At 58.0% G+C, this 20,734-nt stretch overlaps 1 protein-coding gene across 1 annotated transcript; it reads left to right on the plus strand.

The window, feature by feature from the left end:
- The first annotated feature begins 6,893 nt into the window (after positions 1 to 6,893).
- Positions 6,894 to 10,357, plus strand: FOXL2 (forkhead box L2). Its single transcript, XM_077348955.1, has one exon. It carries the CDS (start codon positions 7,202 to 7,204, stop codon positions 8,375 to 8,377), a length of 1,176 nt encoding a protein of 391 aa, XP_077205070.1. The 5' UTR covers positions 6,894 to 7,201; the 3' UTR covers positions 8,378 to 10,357.
- The last annotated feature ends 10,377 nt before the right edge of the window (positions 10,358 to 20,734 follow it).

Below are 20,734 nucleotides of genomic sequence, written 5' to 3' on the forward strand. Positions count from 1 at the left end.
GATATATACTATATAATGTGAATTAAAATGTAGGTCACATACTTCATTGTCAATCACTGAAGTCTTTCAGGAGAAATCCAGCAGTTCATATAAAAGTGATTTAATCCTGATGAACTTTCCCCTTTCACAAAAAAAAGGACTTCCCTTTTATTTCCCACACTGTATTGCCTTTGTTCTCACTACTTTTTGAGTAAGCAAGGGTGCCTAAAATGTGATGTTTATATGTTACATGTTTCCTCCTCCAATTGTTATTGGAACAAATAATCCAGGGTCTTAAAATAAATCATGGCAAGTTTATTGGGGAGGGGGACAGGAGAAAGCGAGGGGGACTCTGAGCAAAGAGTTCTCAGCCCTGTTGATGCAGCCCTCATGCTGAAAGTCGGAAGTGGGGGAGGGGGGAGGTGCCCGACAGCCACCCTATGGCTTTTCTTCTTGGGAATGAAGGGGATCGTATTCCCTGCCGTTTCATCTTGCCGGAGTGTTAAACTGGGCTCAGATGCAGAGCGGAGTAGGAAACAGGGCGCTTTGGAAGGGCAAGACGCCGCTTTGTTTGTCACATTGACAAGTTCCAAAAGACCAGGCCTTAAACCGGCAAGGATCGCCCGGGGAGGGACGGGACGGCCTGGCCAAGCAGAGTCCCCTCCCTGCGACAGTTGCTCCGAGCCGACGGCCTTCCCTCGTCTCCCCCTTGCCCCGGCCGCCCTCGTCCTTGGCCGAGGCGCTCTTGCCTTGTGCTGGGAGGCGCTCTCTCCCCGCGCCTGGCGGCGGCTCGTCGAGGCCACTCTGCCGCCTGCCTCCCTTGGAGTGAGGAGGACACGCGGGCCGAGGACGAGCCCCCTGACGGCAGGCCGGGTCTCCCCCCACCCACCCGTGAAAGAAACCGAGAAACCCTCCGCCTGCCCTCGAAAGACCGCCGGGAATTCTCGCATCGATCTCTCGCCAGTCGGAAGAATTTGTCAGCCGAACATTGGCCGGGGCGGGTCGGGGGGAGGGTCTGGCTTTCCTAGTGGGGAGGGGGTCCCAAACGACCCTGGCCACCAAGAAATGGCAAGCGTTTCTTTCCGCTTCTGGCCTCAGGTGGGGAATAACGAGGAGGAGGAGGAGGAGGAGAAGAAGAAGAAGAAGAAGAAGAAGAAGAAGAAGAAGAAGAAGAAGAAGAAGAAGAAGAAGAAGAAGGGGATGATACACTTCGCTTCTGATGAATATTTATGGCTTTCAAATAAAGTTTCCCAAGGACAATGCCTCCGACTTCACTCTGTCCTGGTAGATTACGGCTGCATGTCGCCCGAAATCCGTAGAGTATTTCTGCGCCAGGGTGGCCACCTTCCCCCAAACCGCGCCTGGCTCTCTTCTCGGGGCAGCCTCCGAACAGGGCCGAGGAGGAGCTGCTCTGCAGCAGGGCTGTGAAAAGGAAACCTCCCTCGGGTTAAAGGTCCTCCTCCGGGATCGCCTTGCAGGAGGCTCGGCCGCTGGATTGCCCCGGCCAGGCATATAGCGCGGCTGGAATGCGGGGAATGAACGACGGGGCGGGGGGGGGGGGCGGTTTGTTTGTTCCTTCCATTGAGTTCTATATTTATGTTTCGCGCTACAGAAACGGCGGCTCGCGCTTCCAAGATGGGAGGGAAGAAGCCAGAGCGGCAGAGGAATTTAGGATTTGCTCGGTGCACAAACGTTTTCCTCTGAAGGGCCAAAATTCGCGGTTTCCCTTGGAGCCACCTCTGAAGGGCGATGGCCACAGCCCAACAGAGAATTAGCTCACCCTGCCATCCCTAAGAAGGTGTTACACCCTTGCAAGCCCACCCGGGGACTTTTTAGAAAGGTGCGACTCGGCTTAGGATCGTGCCTTGGCTCTGCGGCCTCCTGGTCGCTTTCATTCCACTGGCCTTTCTCTCGACTCTTCCGGAAATTATACACTCCAGTCCAGATCTCTTTTCTCGGACTCACCTCGATCACTTGGGGCCGCTCAGCAGCCCGCAACCCAGCCAAAGGCAGAGGCCTGGCCCCAAGATGTCAACGGGCAAAATTAAACGCCCTCTTCTCTCCCAGTCAACGGGACTCTAAAAGGCCTAATGGTTATCTAAATGGCGCCCATGGGAATTTAAGTTGCCTGGCTAATAAGACCAAGCCACGCAATGGCTGGATCTCTTTCTTCGTCCCCCCCCCCCCCACACACACACACATTTTAGTTAAATCCCACAATACTAAGATTTCCCTGCTTCTGGGTTTGTTTTGCCGGGTGTCTCCTTTTACTTCTTCGTCCTGCGCCGGTTCTTTCTTCCCCTTCCAAGGTTTGTTTCTGTGAGTCTTCTCCGTTCGAACACTTTTGTCCATCATTCTGTGTCACTCTGCCTGACTGAAAGCAATGAATATTTCCTGAGGCAGGGTCATTTAAATAAAAGGGCAGCGGTTTTCCCCTGCAGTGGTGACTTCTGGATTGGTTCAGGCACCGCCGCGTTCCCTGCCTTCACATCTTCTGTAGCCGGCCGCCTCGCAAAACGTGGGGTTCTGTGGATGCCCCTGCCCTTTAACAAAGGCCATGGAGGGGGGGGGGAGGATCAAAGGGAGATTTGCTGGAAATCCTAAACAGACAGAGGGACTGAGAAGGGTGCGATCCTGTTTAGGATTGCACTGTTGGTCTGGAGGGAGCTTGGACGCTTTGACAAGCAAATCCTACAGAGGCCTAACTTGCACATGAAAACCTAACCTGAAGCAGCAGAGCGAAGTAAACCCTTGCTTATATCGGCGCGTCTCGGCACCATTTCCATTGCCTGCACTAAAGGAACGCAGGATCTCTGAAATATCAGCTCGGCCAACTTATCTGAAAGGAACGAGAAAGGCAACATTTTAAGCATTCCAAAAATATATATTTCGTTGAATTCAACGGAAATCGCACCTAAATACCTATCAGCAAGGCCCCCTAATGCTTCGCCTCATTTACCGTTGGGCGGATTTCAGCCTGCGGGAAGATCACTGGAGGCTTCCTTTGGCCAGGGGAGGAATTTTGGAGCAGTGGCGGCCTGATCCAGGGACCATCCTCCAACAGCCTCTTTATTTTAAAAAACAGACCTGGATTTCATTTCAAGCACTGGTTGTTGTTATCATTTGCCTCCACTGCCCGATTTATCTTGGTTATAAGAGCAAAGTCTGAGTCCAGGGTCACCTTTAAGAGCCACAATATTTTGTTCAAGGTGTGCAAGCACACTTCGCCTGAGATCTGGCCTCCTCCTGCTGCGGAAGACCAACGCGGCTACCGGTCTGAATTTACCACGGAGAGGGACGGTCTATTACTAATAGGACGGTCTCTCTGCCAGAGAGAAAGGGCCGGTGACAGATGCATTAAATAAACAAACGAAAGCCGCAGATGCCAGGAAGACTGTCGAGGGTCCCTCCCAGCAGTCAGAGAGTGACCCCCGCGCTGCTTCTACAGTCGCGATTTCGACCCATTTCGGCGGGGAAACGTCTCCTTCGGGGCCTTGGAATCTCTCGGCTGCCGGAGAAGTTGAGCCGAGCGGGCCCTGCCCACGTGTTGACGCCCAGAGCAGGCCTTGAGCGACAGCCGGGAGCGGCAGAGGGAGGGGGAGGGGAGGAGATGTCGGGATGCACCCAAGGGGGAGAGCAGGGCTTGCCGGCTCACCCTTGGGGGAGCCTCTCACCTTCCCTCGGCCACACCCTCCACCCCACCCCAGTCCGCGCTCGGCTCGGCGGCTGCCTTCCACTGGAAATCCCTCGAGGAGGGCCAGACCCCTGCCAGGGGGGCCGGCGACTGCGGGGCGGTGGGATGCGGGGGAGGGGGGCTTGCTCTGTTCTCCGTCGCCCTTCGGCTGGCTGGCTGGCTGGTTGGCGGGCTGACTTTCCCGGCTCGGGCAAGGAGGACTCCGCACTCGGATGGTGGTGCTGACACACGCGGCAGTACTGCTACACCTGCGGGAGGAAATGCTGGGGGAGGGGGGGGCAGAGAGCAGTCCCGGCTGCCTGGGTGGTCCAGGGAAGGAAGCGGCCGAAGGAGCTCCCGCCGGTGACCCCGAAAGAGCTGTGGCCCCACAGGCCAGAGGCACCCGAACATCTGGGTTCCACTGGGGGGAGCACCGACCTCCTTTGCGTCCTTCCCCGGAGAGTCCGAGGCCACGGCGGGCAGATGCCCCTCCTCCCTCGAGGGGCCTTTGACCCGGGCCCGGGGGGGGGGGGGGAGACTGGTCCATTTCTCTGCCTGCCTCGGTCCTAGATTGGGGGGGTGGGTATCTTGAGGAGAGGTTGAGGGGGTTGCCCCGCAAAGAGCTGGACTGGACACAAAGCGGACGGGCGATTTCCAGGCCTGCGGGGGGGGGGGGGTTCGGCACCAGAGCCTCGGCTCCAAGAAACGCTCCACTGCCTCTCTGGGTTTGCCTTTAGGCCGCTAAAACGCCCCACCCCCCAAAAAAGAAAGAAACTGCCCGGTAGAGCCGTAGATCTAGCACAAGGCGGTTCAAAACCTACCGGTCACTTCAAGATGCGCGGCATGGCTGTCGGCGCCCCCGGAACTCGGACCAGGGCGCTCCAGTCCAGCCCGGCAGCTCCCGGAAGGGCAGGCGCAAATGCAACTTCTGCTCCTGCAGATCTCCTCGCGTAGTTTCAGACCTCCGCCGGCTTCCTTGACGGTCAATTTCAAGGACACCAAGGAGTCTACCTGTCTGTCACCTCGTTGGGCTTTCAAACTGGTGTTTCCATATCCGAGAGAGTAATTTTTTGAAAGCTGAGATAACTCAGCTACAGGTACAGAAAAAATACATTTCACCGGGTGCAACTTCAAGGTGTGTTTCGGCATGCCCCTGGATTACATTTAACCTGCAGGTATCTGTTTCACCACTAATTTTAAACACATTACAAATGGAAACTACAAATGGAAACTGCAAAGATCAGTGAGAAAAAGGTGGTGTTCTGTATCCACAGAAAAGCGTCCTTTCACAAAGCAATGGGGAGGGGTGGCTAGAAAATTGATAATATACAGTGCAAAGGGTATGACAGGCCGATTTTTATATACACATTAAATGGCCAAACCTTCGACTGAAACGCTACAGAACGAAGCTCAAAGGGCCACGTAATCCCGCTTCAAAGGCCTAACTAAAGAACTACCCGCAGTTAAATGACAAGACCAGCGCCCAGCCCAGGTGCCCCTTCAGACGCACCATCTTTTGCCAAGGCACCCCTGCCAAGGGAGCCAGCATGGCTGATGGTTCGAGGGTAGGACTGCTACTGGAGCATCTAGCAGAGGGACTTCAGGTCTTGCAAGATGCCCATGGGAAAGGCACACACCTTTTCCGGATGCCTGCAAGAAGGAGCCGCTGCGTGGACTGCTCGTTCGGCCTTTAGCATGAAATCAAAGCACTTGGATTGTCCTTTAAAACCACTAGGATCTAAACTAGTCACCCCTCCTTTCCCCTTAAAAGAAGGGGAAAGGCACCTTTTTAAAATCTCCAGGAGTGTTCCCCAGGAGAGCTTTCTGACCAGTTACCTTCCTCTTTATCAGAACTTGTTGTTGTCCTCGGTCCGATGGTCCAAAGGAGCTCCATCCCACCCACCCTGACCCAAACCAGACCAGCGCTGTGAGGGAGGAAGGGAATCTCTCTTTGGATCAGGTCCCAAAACTCCACATGGGGCTGGTGTTAGTGTTCCTACTTAGGGGCCCTTCAGCCACAGCCAGTGCTTGGCCAGGTCCTCCCAGCCACAGTAAACCCCCCCCCCCGATTCCTGGATCAAGGTGAGCCGTTGTTTACAGATGGGGCAGAAACTTGGAAAGGGTGATGCACCAGCGACCGGAGGCCACGTAGCAGCTCCTTGGCTTTGGGCCAATGCCTAGCAAAGGCCGCTATCGATCTCAAGGCCGGCCCGAGCCTGGGACTGTCCAGGAAGGACCTCCGCACCTGTAAGCTGGGGGGAGGGGGTGACTGTCACGGGCACAGAGAACATCCCCAGGAGCTCGGTGCAAACACTGGCAAGAGGGCCCCCTTCCCTTCCCTTCCTTTCGTGTTCGCAGGGGAAACGGAGGGCTGTGGCGCCTAGAGATAAACAGTCCTTACCTGGATGGCATATCTGGAAACATTGTGGCCGGAGGAAGCGCTCAGAGATCGGCGAGCACTTGGCTTCCCTTGTCTAGAGGGAGGCAGCCTGCAGGGGCCCGGACAAGTCTGCCAGAGGGCACGTTTTATGCGCGCGTGCACCCGCGGAGAGTCCTGAGAAAGAAATGTGCGGGATAACTGGGCTGCCAATTATTATAAACAGAAGTCGTCTCCTGATTTAGGTATAAAAATGTCGTCTGTCACTCCCCCATGACACCTGTTTGTTTCAAACCGACACAATGCACGGCTGGGCCTCGCGAACGCTCTTTCCCCGCACGGGAGCCGGACTGCCTGCCTGGAAGAGCCTGAACAGAGTTGCAGCCAGGTGAGGCGAGCTTCTTGGGTTGCGACACTGTCCCCTGCCCTTCCAGGCCGTTCTCCCAGGGCAGGCCACCTGGCGACTGTGGCCGGGGGCGAGGGCTAGGACTGGCTGGAATCTGTAGGCCGTCTTCCCTGCCAGGCACCGCGGAGCCCATCCCTCCTCCCCACCCAAGATTGCAAGGACCAAGGGGAATCCCAATTTTCCTCGCCGGCAGCCTGGGAGTCCGCAAAAGGGGCCGGTTCGGCGAAGAAGAGGGGTTTCTTAGCGCTCGCCATCCCAGCCTTCCTCCCACCCGCCCGCTTTCTCTTTACTCCCCCCCCCCCCTTCTTTGGCTGAACCATCTGGTTTCCTCCCAGGGTGGACTTGCGCGGTGTGACTTTGCCATGAACTCGCCCGTGCCCAGCTGGCTCCCCGCCCGAGGGGGGGGCAGGGGGAGAAGAGGGGGAGAGCGCGCGCAAGCGATCCTGACGAAAGCGGAACTCGCCGGAGCCCATACAAATCAGAAAAGGGCTAGTCCCGAAGAGCAGTGAGTGGATATCTGAGCCTGCTGATCAGAGACGACGCTGGGCCGCCTCTGCCTCTTGAAAGACAGGCAGAGAGCGCGCGAGAAGGGCGGGGGGGGGGACCGAAAAGCCCACCCGGCACAGGCAGGGCTTAAAGCAGGCAGGCGAGAGAGGCGCTCCGAGCAGATCCTCCTGCGCGATCTTGGGGAGTCACCGGCGCCATCCGGGGAGGGGGGATCCCCTTCGAGGCCGGAGACCGCCCGAGGGCTGCAGGTGGTGGTGCCATGATGGCCACGGGCTACCCGGATCCCCCCGCCGACGACTCGGTGGCCCTGCTGCGTCCGTCCAAGGAGGCCGGCCTGGGCGGCGAGCCGGGGGCCAAAGGCGAGCTGAGCCCGGCGGCCAGCAAGGCGGCGGGCGGCGGCGGGAGCGTGGCGGCCGCGTCGTCGGAGAAGGGCGACCCGTCGCAGAAGCCGCCCTACTCGTACGTGGCGCTGATCGCCATGGCCATCCGCGAGAGCGCCGAGAAGCGGCTGACGCTGTCGGGCATCTACCAGTACATCATCGGCAAGTTCCCCTTCTACGAGAAGAACAAGAAGGGCTGGCAGAACAGCATCCGCCACAACCTCAGCCTCAACGAGTGCTTCATCAAGGTGCCGCGAGAGGGCGGCGGAGAGCGCAAAGGCAACTACTGGACCCTCGACCCGGCCTGCGAGGACATGTTCGAGAAGGGCAACTACCGCCGCCGCCGCCGCATGAAGCGCCCCTTCCGCCCGCCCGCCGCCCACTTCCAGCCCGGCAAGAGCCTCTTCGGCGCCGCCGAGGCCGCCGGCTACGGCTACCTGGCCGCGCCCCCCGCCAAGTACCTGCAGGCGCCCTTCCTCAACGCCGCCGCCGCCGCCTGGTCGCTGGCCCAGGCCGCCCCGCCGCCCCCGCCGCCTGCCGCCGCCCCCCCTCCCGCCCCCGCCGCCCCCGCCTACGCCGCCTGCCAGATGGAGGGCGCCGGACCCACGGGAGGAGGAGGAGGAGGCGGCGGCGGCGCCCTCAGCCCCGTCAGCCCCGGGAAGGGGACCGGCCTCTCGCCCGGGCCGGCCTCGGCCTCCGCCGCCTACGGGCCCTACTCGCGCCTGCCGGCCATGGTGAACTCGTACAACGGCATGGGCCACCACCACGCCCACCACCACCACCCGCACGCCCACCACCACCACCACCCGCACGCCCACCACCACCACCACCACCACGCCGCCCAGCAGCTCGGCGCCGCCGCCGTGGCCGCCGCCGCCGCAGCCGCCGCAGCCGCCTCCGCCGGCAGCCCCGCACCCCAGGCGGCGCCCAACGGGGGGGCGGCCGGCCTGCAGTTCGCCTGCGCCCGCCAGCCGCCCGAGCTGGCCATGATGCACTGCTCCTACTGGGACCACGACAGCAAGCACGGCGCCCTGCACGCCCGCCTCGACCTCTGAGCCCGCCGCCCCGGCCCACGAGAGCACGGCCACCGGAGACCCGAAGGATTGGCCACCCGCCCCCGGCGCCCCCTTCCTTTTGCCGCTTGGCTTCCCTGGTCGTCGACGGCGCTGCCCTTTCGGTGGGCCTTCGGCGAAGCGCTCGCTTGGCCTGCGCGTCCCCTGAAATGAAGGCAGAGACGGCGACGCGGCGGCAGAGCTCGCCTGGCACCCGACGCGGTCCGCGGAGGCTGCCGCTGCGCTCACGAATGTCCCACGCATTGACTTCCCATTAGGGGGATGTAAGACGCGGAGTCACAGGAGAAACGCCAGGGACAGGTCTGTAAGAGCCGGAGGACCCGCTCGACTGTGGGCTGCGGGTCTCTTTCTTGCTACAGGTTGGAGTGCTGCGCAGGGCAGTCCCGGGCATGTTTCTTCTGAAGTAAGTCCTTTGGGGTTTACCTGCGCTTATTCCCTAGGAAGGGTGTGTTGGGGACCGATGCGTTCCTGGGTTAGGTCTCTTCTGGCATCGATTAGTCATGTTTAGATCGGGATCGATGTAAACAGGACGGATCGATCATGCGATCCGAGGTGAAGGGTCCAGGCCTGCGGGTCCAGGCAGGTTCACTTGAAAGGAAGGCCCATTTCAAAGCGCTGGGCCTTGGCCGCCAAATCTAGCCATTGGGTCTGAGTGTCCAGTATTAAGGTCCCATCGAATTTTCCCGCCGTTGACATTGCTCGGCCGGGGTGGCGTCTAATTTCTTGAACGCAACGCAGTGAATTCAACCAAAGGGCAAAGCCCACTGATTTCAGTGGATCCCCCCCTACCCAGTAATGCAGGCATATGACAGGCCGACCCCATGCAAGTTTTCTCTTCAAATCAAGGAGCTTGCTTACTCCCTCAAAAGCGTCCTTGGGGTTGCTTTTGCGGAGGCAAACTCCCGGCGAAATGGTGTCAATTAAATTCCCAAGCAGTGAATGTCTAGGGCAGGGGTAGTCAAACTGGGAACGCTGGCAGGGGCTCATGGGAATTGTAGTCCATGGACATCTGGAGGGCCGCAATTTGACTACCTAGGGGGACAAGGAGGGGTGCTTTCTTGTCCGTTCCCTGCCCAGGTTCGATATAGGGGCTGTGGCATCCTCTTCGGGGAGTTCTTGTTCCAAATATCATTCGAGGGCTGATGTTTAAAATGAAAGCGCTTCGTTCTGAAAACTCGCCCTCCTTTAATCTCCAGTCCTCATTGCTATAAAATATATTCCAAGAGCAATTGATGAGGAAATAAAGTGGACGGGCCGTGGGCTTTCCCAGATTGTTTTCGGGCCACTGGGCTTCAGAAGACTGGCTTGATTTCCTGGGAGGACATTTGCACTTCTTTCTCTTTTTCCCTTTCAAAACTACCTTTCCGTCCAAACAGTACTTAATAGGGACTGAATTAGAGCCAGCACCCTCTTTTTCAAGGTGTCCAGAAGCCATGCGGATTTGATCGCTGAAATGCCTAATAACTTCGAGACTATGTTTGGGAGTAATAGGTAAATAAATATACGTCTGTATATATGTATTTTTTTAAGTAGAAGATGTCTTCTCAAGATAGAGTAATTTTATACAAGTCTAAAATTATATTTGGACAAAAGGAGACTGTTTCCCGAATTATTATTGATGGTAATAACAATGGAGACTATTATTTTTACAAGTACAGTATTTTTCCAAGGGTGTTAAATATAAGATTGATATTTTTTGACCCTGGCGCTGTTGCCACTTTTCTAGGCTCTTCTTGGCGTCTTTTTATTATTATTATTTTAGGTTGCGATCCCTGTGGGGAGAAATGCGTTTAAATTGGGGGGGGGGGGAGAAAGCAAAGTGATTTTCTAATTGTCCATGTAAACGGATGGTTGTTTGGATACTGTACCATTCTGGGACCAACTTTTCTAGACTTACCTAGCACTTTTGTTATAGCATCGAATTTTGTATAGTCTCCAATAAAATGTTTTCTCTCTTTTTAATAGCGTTTTATTTCCCTTCGTTCTTCGAGTTTCCAGTCACTGATTCAGATGCAGAAAGGGGAGCAAGTTTATATTGGACTAACGTCCTGAGATGGCTAAAAGGCCGCGGTTTTGGCATATAAAACGGCTATCAAGAGGATTGTGTTTACAGGCCTGAGCGGCATGCTTAGGCGCTGTGCCGGGTATTAAATCATGGGAAAGGAGTTCCCCACGTATGGCGAACTTTTCTGAGATACTGAAAAGGGGCTTTGATTCCCTCCCGCCTTACCACGACCGAATATTACTAGGCTCTCTGCTCTCCTTCTCTTGGGTGGATGTTATGGATTCGTGGGCTGACGGGTGTTAAACCTGCCTTGGAAAGGAAGCACCTCATGTTAAAACACCTTCCTTTGACATATCGATAGAATCAAATCAGTGGTCAGTTTCACTGCATGAGTAGGCTTTATTTCCAAGAACGCGCTTAACCTTCTTTCCTAGAAAGTGAAGCCCATGGGTTGCAGCGCGGTTCACTTCTAAGCAGATGCTTGGGATCCGAGTCCTTTTTCATGTGAACTCGGTTTTCCGTTGCACCAAAGGGGCCGAGGAATCTGGTGAGGCTCAGGGGCAGGCGGAGGGCCTTCGGTTGCACCTTTTAAATTCTCCCCTGGCTTTTGCATTAATGGAAACCAAAGAGGGTGGGGGGGGGAGGCGGGAGATTCTCCGAGACCTACCAAAGTCCCTTTTTGTGGCCAGAGATAAAAATTAGGGCTTATAAGGAGTGGGGGAGGGGGGAGGCGTGTTTGGGATTTTACACTATGGATATTACTTTAGATCGGGTCGTGGGGCGAAATTTTGAGTCGTGTCCTCTTTACGGGACCGTTTGTTTTGTGTGAAAAGCTGGGCCATGCCGGAGCATTCTTGCAAACCGAATTTACGCGGGAGTAAATGCCAACGAGCTAAACGGGTCTTTCTGCTGAAGGACAGCCTTGCTTTGGTGGTGCCTGCGGTGGGAATTGGTGGGTACCTGGGCATGAGCGGCCCTTCCGAGTGCCCCTGTTAAGCGGAGGGGGGTCCCGCTTTTCTTGGGCAGGGCTGCCTTCGGACTGCCTGGGTGCTGCTTTTGAGGCCCGAAGGCGCCTTAGAGTCTTCCCCGGCTAATTTATGAAGGGCACTCTCCTCGTCCCTAAGATCCTACGTGCGTTTATTTGGGTTAAAGTCCCGCTGATCTCAACTGAATCACCCCCCCCCCAAAAAAAAAACCACGAAAACATTATTGCCACTTTATTATGAAAAAGAACCAAATGGAGGAGGCGAGTAGATTTCTGCAACGCGGGAAATTATTCTCCTTTCTCCTTTCTAATTCCTGTTCAGGAGGACTCCTGGAGGGGGCTTCACGTCCCCTTGCCCCAGTCTACTTCGCCCGGCGGGAAGTTCCCAGTCCCAAGGGGGGGGGGCATACTGGAGTGGAGGGCTCCTGGCGGGCCCTTCAGCGTCAGAGTAGAGATCCTTCCCGATCACTGGGCGCCGGGGGGGGGGGGGGCTCTGTCAGAGGACGGCTCACCTGGCCCGCTTTTTCAGAGCAGCGGCTTGGAATCAGTGGCTTCAGAGAGACGGTCCTATTCGGAGAGCACTTGAGCAGCCCAGAGCATGCTGAGCGAGCTCTCTGAAACCACCTCCTAGGGCGGCGCGGAAAGATGGTCCCTTGTGGTCTGGGACCCGAAAGGCCTCGGGGCTCACGAGACTCACGCTAGGCGGGGGGAGGGGGAGTCATGCCAGTCCTCTCCCTTTCCCCTCCCAGTGAACAACGCACGGCATTCCGGGCGAGCTAAGCAGCGTCTGGGCACCTGAGGAAAGGGGAGCTCCCCGGGCGGCCTTCGGCTGGGAGTCGCTCTGCTGACCTCCCCCCCCCCCCCCCCGGGCCAAGCGTCCACCCTTCTGCGCCATGGGCTGCCCGAGGACCGGCAGGCGTTGCTTGCCACTCTCACTCGAGCACGCAGCGCTCCCTTCCCGGTTTCCCGCGCCTGGCTGCGGCCCTTGCGCAGCCTGCCTGCCTGCCTGCCTGCCTGCCTGCCTGCCTGCCTGCCTGCCTTCAGGATTGAGCCCGGGCCTGATTCGGCGGGCCTGACTGCCAAGCACACGTGCGCAGGGCCGTGACCTGGGAGTGAGCACTACTGGCCACAGATGTGCCTTGCGCATCGGGATTCGTGGAACCCCGGGGAAGGCGGCCGGTGAAGCGCGACTTCTGAAGAGAAACCTGACATCTGTCTTGATGAAATCCAGAGCGGGAAGGAGCCGAGCGAGCCTGCTGAAGCCCAAACAACAGCATGGTTGGTGGCACTATGCACACCATTGTGGCGTCAGCCCCGTGGGCCCTTGGGGCCGCGGGAGGGAGGCTTCCTGTCCCTGCTTCTTTCGGCCTCCCCCCCCCCCCTCCAAATCCCCTTCGAGAAATCGCCACGTGGAGAAGAAGGCACCTCCAGTCGGGCAAGACATTGGCTGTGGAGCTGGGGTGCTCTGGGGTTGAGTGGGGACATGCGTAAAAGTCTCCGTCGGGGATAGTCCTTGTGTGCCGGCGGGGGTGTCCTTGTGGGGAGCCAGGGGCAAGGGCTGCTCTAGGCCCTTAGTGGCAGCTCCGTCTCTGTCTCCATTCGTCTCTCTGTCGAAGGCGGGTGGTGCAGGGGGCCCTGCCTGGACTCCGGCTGTTTTCTCCAGCTGCTGGAGTAGCTACTCCCATGGCCCAAGGCCAGCACACCCACCCACACCTCAACCAGGGCAGCGCGCAGAGCCCCGGGGAGGACGTTCTTTAGGAAGCCAGTCCACAAAATCTCACTAGCCCTCGAGCAAGTAGGCAGTTCTTAGGGGGCAATCTCTTGGGGGTGCAGTTCCCCCAGCGCAAAAAACGAGCAGGGCTGGGGCAACTGCCTCACACCGAAGATTGCCAGGGGTGTGGTGGGGGTCAGACGCCTTAATCCTCGGGGATGCTTTCCGAGCAGCAAACCCCACACTGGAGGCCCCACGCCCCGCCCCCCCCCCCACTCCGTTGTAGACTTCCAGGCTCCGCTCCTGTTGCCTCGGCCTTAAGGTGCCTCGAGCTCCGGCCACCTTCGCCCGCCTGCTTTAGGAAGTGGCAGAACGTGGAGTTTGCCGGCCCTTGGGGGGTAAGGAAAGGTCTTCCAAACGACATGGACGTGGCTTTCAAAAAACAAAAACAAGACAGCAGCCGGCCTGCGAATCTCCGCGGAGGGGGAGGGACACGAAAGAGCCCCCCCGGGTCGCTCTTCTCTCTTGCTGCCGCTGAAGGCCGCGGTTGGCGAGGGGCGGTAAGTTGCGGCCGGGGGAGGGGGTGGGGAGAAGGCGATCCCACAGGTGGTCAAGCCACTGCAAGTCTGCTAGATTTCCTCAGGCCTAGCTTAGGACGGTTGGGAGGTTCCTGCTTTTTGCGCCCGGAAGTCCAAAGCGCGCCTGACGCACAGCAAAGGCTCTGGCAGGCTTTCTCGAGGGGCGCGGGGGTCTTCTCTTAACCATCAAGGTCGCGGGAAGCCCTTGAACTTCCCCTTGACGCCAGAGGGAGCCCGGCAGCGAGGAAGGGTTCCCTGCGGCGGAGTAGGAGCCGAACTCTCAGGTGTCAGGCGGGCCCAACAGATTTGCTATCCCGCTGACTACGCTCCGCTTTGCAAATTGTCTCTTTCCCACCGGCCGGGGAGGCCTCCGCAGACTTCCACGTCGTTACAAAGGGAAAGGAGGGGAGTGTTTGTGTGTGTGTGTGTGTGTGTGTGTGTGCGGGGGGGGGGGAGCGGGAACAGCTCAGGCACTTGCGCTCCTCCACAGAAGTCCCTTTAAATAAATTTTTAAACGTTGCGTGTTTGCGTCTGCCCAACATCCAGCCCGAGGTGAAGCATGTGAGGCACAAGGTCCAATGCTTTGCAGTGCAATCCACGGCATCTAAAAGAGTCGTGTCCTCCCTCCGTACCTCTCCCCCCCCCCCCCGCACCCCGTATTTTCTTTCCACCGCAGACCACGATTTGTGCGATTATTTCGCAGAAGCCAAAACGTGTATCGATAAGGAAAGCAAGCCTCTTGCTTTTCTGAGGGAATCTCAGACCCAGAACGTCATCCACTGAAGCGGACTTCCCAGTAGCTGGAATCGAAAGAAAAGAAGGGCTGCAGCCAAAATCCAGCCCTCCTCTCCACACTTTAATTTTTAGATCTATACCCAGCCCTTCCCCAGGAGGCTTAAGGGCAAGCCACGGTTCTGAGCATACCTGTTTAGTAGCGGGCTGCACGCACGCGGTTGAGGGTTCTGCAAGTGAGAGTCGGACTCCTGGAAGGCGCTGCGGGCCATCAAGCTGCCCTGCCTTTCGACAAAATAGAAGGGTTTTAAAGTAGCCTGAGGGGGGCCGGATCCTTCCCTAACAAAACAATCCTATGAAGAGTTACTGAAAACAATAGGCTTCGAGGGGAGGGGCACTCTGCCTAGAATTGCACTGTCCCTTTATAAAATCAGAGTCGAGTAGCACCTTTAAGACCAACAAAGATTTATTCAGGGCGTGAGCTTTCGAGTGCAAGCACTCTTCATCAGCAATCAAATCGACCTTATCGTTAGCAATCGTTAGCAATCAAATCGACCTTAAGCTCATGAACCCCCTCCCCTATTTCAGCTAGACTGGCAGAAGACCCTCCAAGTCCTCCTAGGCCATCTGAGGGGGCTTAACCTGCCTGACTGGGGCGGGGTGGGGGAGAGAAATATGTGTTCCTCTTCCGAACACATCTCACTGAAAAAGGTCAGAGGGACAATTTAGCTGGCTGTATGTTTCTTCCTAGACCTTCTAGATACACACTAGTTTGACAAGGAGGACGGTGAAGCGCTATACAAATGTACATATATGTGTTTGCCTGGCCTCCACTAACTGGTGGGATCTTTCATACAACTGCACCAGGTTACCTTTTTTTTATTTTTAATCAGATGCAAACACATGCTAGTGTGTTCCTAGCTACTGTAAATTAGAATTTCCACAGGATAGATGGGGGGAGATGAATGGATAGATATTGAAATATTAGGATGGGTTATTTTAATATATATTGGTTAAAATAAAATCATTGAAGGTGTTAGTCCAGTAATTTATTTCCATCCAATAATGTTGCGCATAGGCCATGAGATGTCGCCCAGCAAACCATGGTGGGGGTAGTAGGGTAACTGAGTGGCTGCCTCGTTTTGGGTTTTTTGCATTTTACAGTTTAGATTTTTGTTCAAAATCCAAAGCCCCGTTTCCCCGTGTTATCCAGAAGGGCCTGCTAGAAACTCGCTGACGCCGACAGAAGCTGGCTGGCATTAATTATCTCGAGAGCCCCCAGCTGAAGGGGCGACCCCCCTGCTTTCAAGAGCCCTGTTGTCCCTTCCTGCCGACGCTTCAGTCGCGCGGAATGGATGCTCACAGTCAAACCGGAAGGACAATCGGGAGCTCTTGAAAATGCACGCGGTAATCGCCGCTTTAGCGAGGTGGTCACTCTTTCTTCGTTCCCGGCAGAAATACTCCGTGATACCGACTCTGCCGAGCCTATTCACATTGATCTATTTTGTGGCTTTCCGTGGAAATGACCCGGCATCGTCATGTTTTAGGATCACAACTGAAAAGCAAATTCCTTGAAGTGCCAGAAATCTAATAGATCCCAAGACAATTAATCCATCGGCTTCTATAGATCCGAACTTTTTGCTCTAGTGGGAATGGGGGTGGGTGGGGGTGGGGGTGCCATCAGATGTCCTTAACAATAGTTATTCTATCCAGATCTCAGCAGTCAATTCATGCAGGCCAAATCGAAGGAAATTTACACGGAAATGTATAGCTCAGGTCCATCTCAGCTCGATGGGACAGGATTTGTAAGCCTGCAGTGGATCAGATGGTCGGTAAATTCGTTCGGGACGGCAGAGTTCGGACCTTTGGCGGGAAAGGGGTGGGCTGCCTGGAAGGCGCTTTGGGAACCCGAGTGCCAGCGGGTCGGGCATTCCGGCGAGTGGCCAGGCGAAGCCACGGAGGAGGGGACTGTGCCCCACGGAGGATAGGACGGCTGGGTCAAGTCCGGCAAACTTTCTAATCGTTTCCTCGGCGAGAAGCAGGAGCGGGGGGGGGGGGGCTTCTCGGACTCAGCTGCTCTCCATCCTCTTGCCTGTTTATTATTGAGCCGGGGCTTTTCGGCGGCTTCCTCTTCCTCCAAGTTTCAGGTCACAGCGTGAATGCCGCGTGCACACAAATAGCCGCTGCTGAAGCGCCTGCGGAGGAGGAGGAGGAGGAGGAGAAGGGGGGGGGGCTGGTTTCACAAGGAGCCGGACGCCAATATATTACTTAAAAAAAAAAAACCCTCCCCATTGGTTTGCTTCATTTGTGTGCCGGCATTTTCTTTTCCCAACAGCCCGGTGATGGCGGTGAGGCCAAGATCTAAGTCAGCCGTCGTGGCAGAGGGGGGACTCCAGCTGGGGCTCCCACCACACCCTCCCAGTCCCTCGCTGCCTGGCCAGGATTGTGGGATAGCTTGTCACCTCCTCGAAAGAGAGCCCTGAATTCTTGAAAATATTTCAGAGGAACCGGTTCTCCCTACCCCACCCCCAATCTTCAGGCGCGCCCCTGGGTACGTTTCTCGGAGGGGTGGGGCAAACCCCTTGGAGCAAAGCGAGGCTCGGCCCCGGGAGAGGATGGCACAGCCCCGCCCCCCAGTCCCTGAAGCGGAACAGCCATTCGGGCCCCAGAGAAAGAATTAGGCAACATCTGCAAGAGCGAACCCGAATCGCTGCAGGGCATTTCTCATGCCCAGGACCAAGATTCCTGGGCGGGGCAGCAGCAGGCTCTCTGCGCATGGACAGGCGGGGGCACTTGGTGGTCCCCGTTTCTCGATCAGCCCACCCCCCATCCCTCTGCAAGACTCTCCAGCTTGCCTGGTCGGTCCCTTTGGACTGCAGCCATGCGGTGACCCAGGTGACCTCGGCAAATCGGGGAAGAAGGCGTGTTTGACGGACGAGTCCCCAGCAATACCGGGGGCATGCCTGGGCTGCCAGAGAAGGGTGCCCAAAATCGGGGCGGCGGGGGTTGGTGTGCGTGTCCGTCCAGGCTGCCATCTGAAAGCTGGGCTCGGACAAGTGCCTCTGCCAATCCATCATGCGGGATTTGGGGTAAAGCAGCTGGAACACACATCACAATACACTTAAAAGAAAAAAGAAAAAAAAAAGGCTGCAACCCCTCCCTGGGGGGAAGGCCCACTGATCTCAAGGACACCGACTTTCCTGCTCATCGAGCGGGGACCCCGAAATGGTGCAAATGGACCGGAAGGCGTCGACTGCCGGGGCGCAGAGCCTGCAGTGAGCCTGGATCTGGTGGAGACGGAGCATGAACTCGTCTTCAGGGATCTGTCAAAGCGACCCGCTTTGGGACCCGGGGTGGGAGGAGACCCCGTTTGCAAAGGGGGACCGCGAAACGGATGAGATCTGCGGCTGCTGCAAAACGTCCCTCCCTGGGCCTCGGTAACGGCCCCTGCGGGAAGAGACGCCCTCCTCGGCTCTGTAAGGACGAGCTCCGAAACCGCCGCTGGCTGGGAGCCCGCCCGCCGCCAGCTCCAGAGGCCCGTCAGTGGCAGCCGCCGCCGCCTTTGAAAGGCGAGCTCTCTCCCCGGGCGCCGTCGGGGAAGACCAGAGGAAGGGCCGCGCTGGAAGGCATCCAGGCAGAGTGAGCTGGGTGCCGCGGGCGGTCCGCGGGAAGACCGAGGTCAGTCCCGGGAGCCTGGCCGGGCCTCCCCTTCTGCTTGGGCTCCAAGGCCCGGGCTGCCGACGGGCCTGCGGGGAAAAGTCCGGTCCGGTCCCTCCCAGAGAGGCTCGAGGGCCGCAGGCGGGCAGCAGAAGCTTGGAGCGAAGTCGGAATTCAGCCCCTATTAAAAGGACAGGCCTCCCTGCCCGCTCCAGGCAGTTGGCAACCCACAGAAATGAGGGGGCCCTTTGCAGAGTTTGCACGGATTGGGGTTATTCTTGTCAAGCCCCGTGCTTTGTCAGAAAACAACAACAACACGTGACTTCAGACTCCCGGGGCTTGACAAAGGAGCAGAAGCCAAAATAATAAAAATAATAATGTAAACAAGAACAGCAACAGTAAAGAAGATCGGGGGGGGGCTGTTCTCCCGCTGACGAGGGGAAGAGGGGCAACCCGCGAGCTTCTTTCTGTGCGGCTGCGCAGCAATGGCCTCTCCTCTGCCGCAGCCGGCGGCGCCGCTCCAGCCCGGCTCCGCTCCTGCTCCGGAAGGGCCCCGACGGAGCGGGTGGGGGGTGGGTGGCGGGGGTGGGAATCGCGCTGCGGGGATTCCGAGTTGGAGATGTAAATGGGGTGGGCGTGGGGCGTTTGGAGGCGAGCGCCGCAGCGCCCCGAGGCTCCTTCCCTCCCTCCCGCCCTGGCCTGGCAAGCGCCCCGCAACCCGCCCGAGGGCTCCTGATCCCGCAGCCCCCACCTCTGCAGACTGCGCCCGTCGTCTTGGCCGGCGCCAGCGGCGACCGTACAAAGCTGTCACCCGCTGGTCTCGCTTGGGACGCGCCAGTGGCACCGCTGTCCGAGCACCGCGCCTGCTATGGCGCAGGAGGAGGGGGGACCCGTCTGCCTTCCGCCCGGGAAGGGCTGGGGCGCCTTCGGCCGCCTGCTGATCCCGCGGCTGGGGGGGGGGGGTGCCAAGGAGAGGGCGCCCGTGGGCCGGGGGCAGCCCCTTCGGACGAGCCTTTGCTCCAGGCCTGGGCAACAGGACGTTTCCCGAGCGCGGTCGCGAGTTTGTACCCAGAGGCCGGCCCTGGCTGTAAACGGCCGCGGGAAACCCGCCGGAGGTGGCTGTTTATTTGGACAGCACCGTCGGCTGGTTCCTCGCGGGCTGGCGGGACCCTTGAGCTTGCCGATAATCGCCTTTGCCCTCCCCGCGCCACCGCACCGGCGTGCTGAGATCTGGGAGCGGACCCGCCTGCCGGACCCGCAGCCCTTCGTTTCGTGTTCCTGGCGGGAGGGGGGGGGAGATGCTTAAGACGATCTCGCCCCCGGCTCTTAAACACGGGAGACCTTTCCGTTCCAAAGCACCGGCGGCTTCTGTGAACGTTCCCGAGCGAAGCGGAGGGGCTGGACACGAGCAAGCAATTCTCTGATCGAGGAAGAAGGGCTGTTTTTTTGTACTCCGCTTTTTACTCCCCGAAGGCGACTCAAAGCACCTTACAAGCATCTTCCCTTCTTCTCACCAGAACAGACACTGAGAAAGCCCTGACAGCACTGCTGTGTGAGAACAGTTCGAACAGGACTGTGGCTGGCGCAAGGCACCCAGCTGGCAGCATGTAGAGGAGCGGAGAATCAAACCTGTCGCTCCAGATTAGAGGCCATCTCTCTTAACCACGTCACGAAGCTGGGAAGGGTCTCCGAGGCTGCTGGACTGTGCTGCTTTTCGCCTGAGATGGCCTCTAAACCTGTCAAACGAATCTGCGGAAGGAGCCAAGCAGGGTCACAGAGTGGCCCTCCCTGCTTTGAGAATCGCAGCGGGCTGAAGGCGGGGGGCGGGGGGGGGGAGGCTCCACAGAACGGACGATTCAGCAACTTTTCTGCCTCTCACGGGTGGGATTCGGCGCACAAGGCTGCGCGGAGGGCGCGTCAACATCCAAAAGCAGCGGCGGAAGGAAGAGGCGCCCGCGCGTCAAAGCACCGCCTGGTTTGAGGACACCTCGCCTGCCGTGAATCCTCGTCCGTTCGAGGGTGAGCTTCCTGCGAGAAAGAACGGAGATCCGGGGGAGGGGCGTTTTCCATTTTGCAGATTTGTGCGGGGGGGGGGGGACCGGGCAGTGGGGGCGAGGGGAGAGAAGATCAAAGACCGGCCGACTGGAAAGAAGTTGCGGGAGGGAGGGAGTGCTCAGACCCCTCGACGGCTGGGTGAGGTTCAGTGAGGGCCAGCCACGTTCTTGCGGAGCTGTGGGTCTGGCCCCCCTCAAGGTGTGCGGTCCTTCCCCCGCAGCCTGGCAGCTGAGGCTGCTGGAATCCAGAGAGACCGCCGTGGACATGAAAGGGGCATCGCGTTGATTCATTGGGCTCCCTGCCTTAGAGCTGCCAACTGCCTGGAGGGACAAGGCCCCTTCCCCCTTTAATGGCCACTTAACTGGGGGAGACCTTCTACTAGCCATTTCCACATACTGAGGTCCTATTTAAAAGGTCAAGAGTCAAGACTCCCCCCCCACTCCAGGCTTGTTGGCAACCCTCCTCTGTGCCCGTTGCTGTATCAGTGTATGGTTTGGGAGCTTTTTAGTCCTTCCCCGCCTGACTGGTCTGGAGCACAGGGGGGCGCAGGGCCACGTGGGTGGCGCGCTATACGGCGGGGAGCCCGGCTCACTGGGAGGGCGCCTCGCCAGCAAGC

This window comes from Paroedura picta, chromosome 8 (assembly GCF_049243985.1).
Source record: "Paroedura picta isolate Pp20150507F chromosome 8, Ppicta_v3.0, whole genome shotgun sequence".
Classification (NCBI taxonomy): domain Eukaryota; kingdom Metazoa; phylum Chordata; class Lepidosauria; order Squamata; family Gekkonidae; genus Paroedura; species Paroedura picta.

Excerpts from the sequence above, each read along its gene's own strand:
- FOXL2 (XM_077348955.1), top strand. The coding sequence starts at position 7,202 with ATGATGGCCACGGGCTACCCGGATCCCCCCGCCGACGACTCGGTGGCC.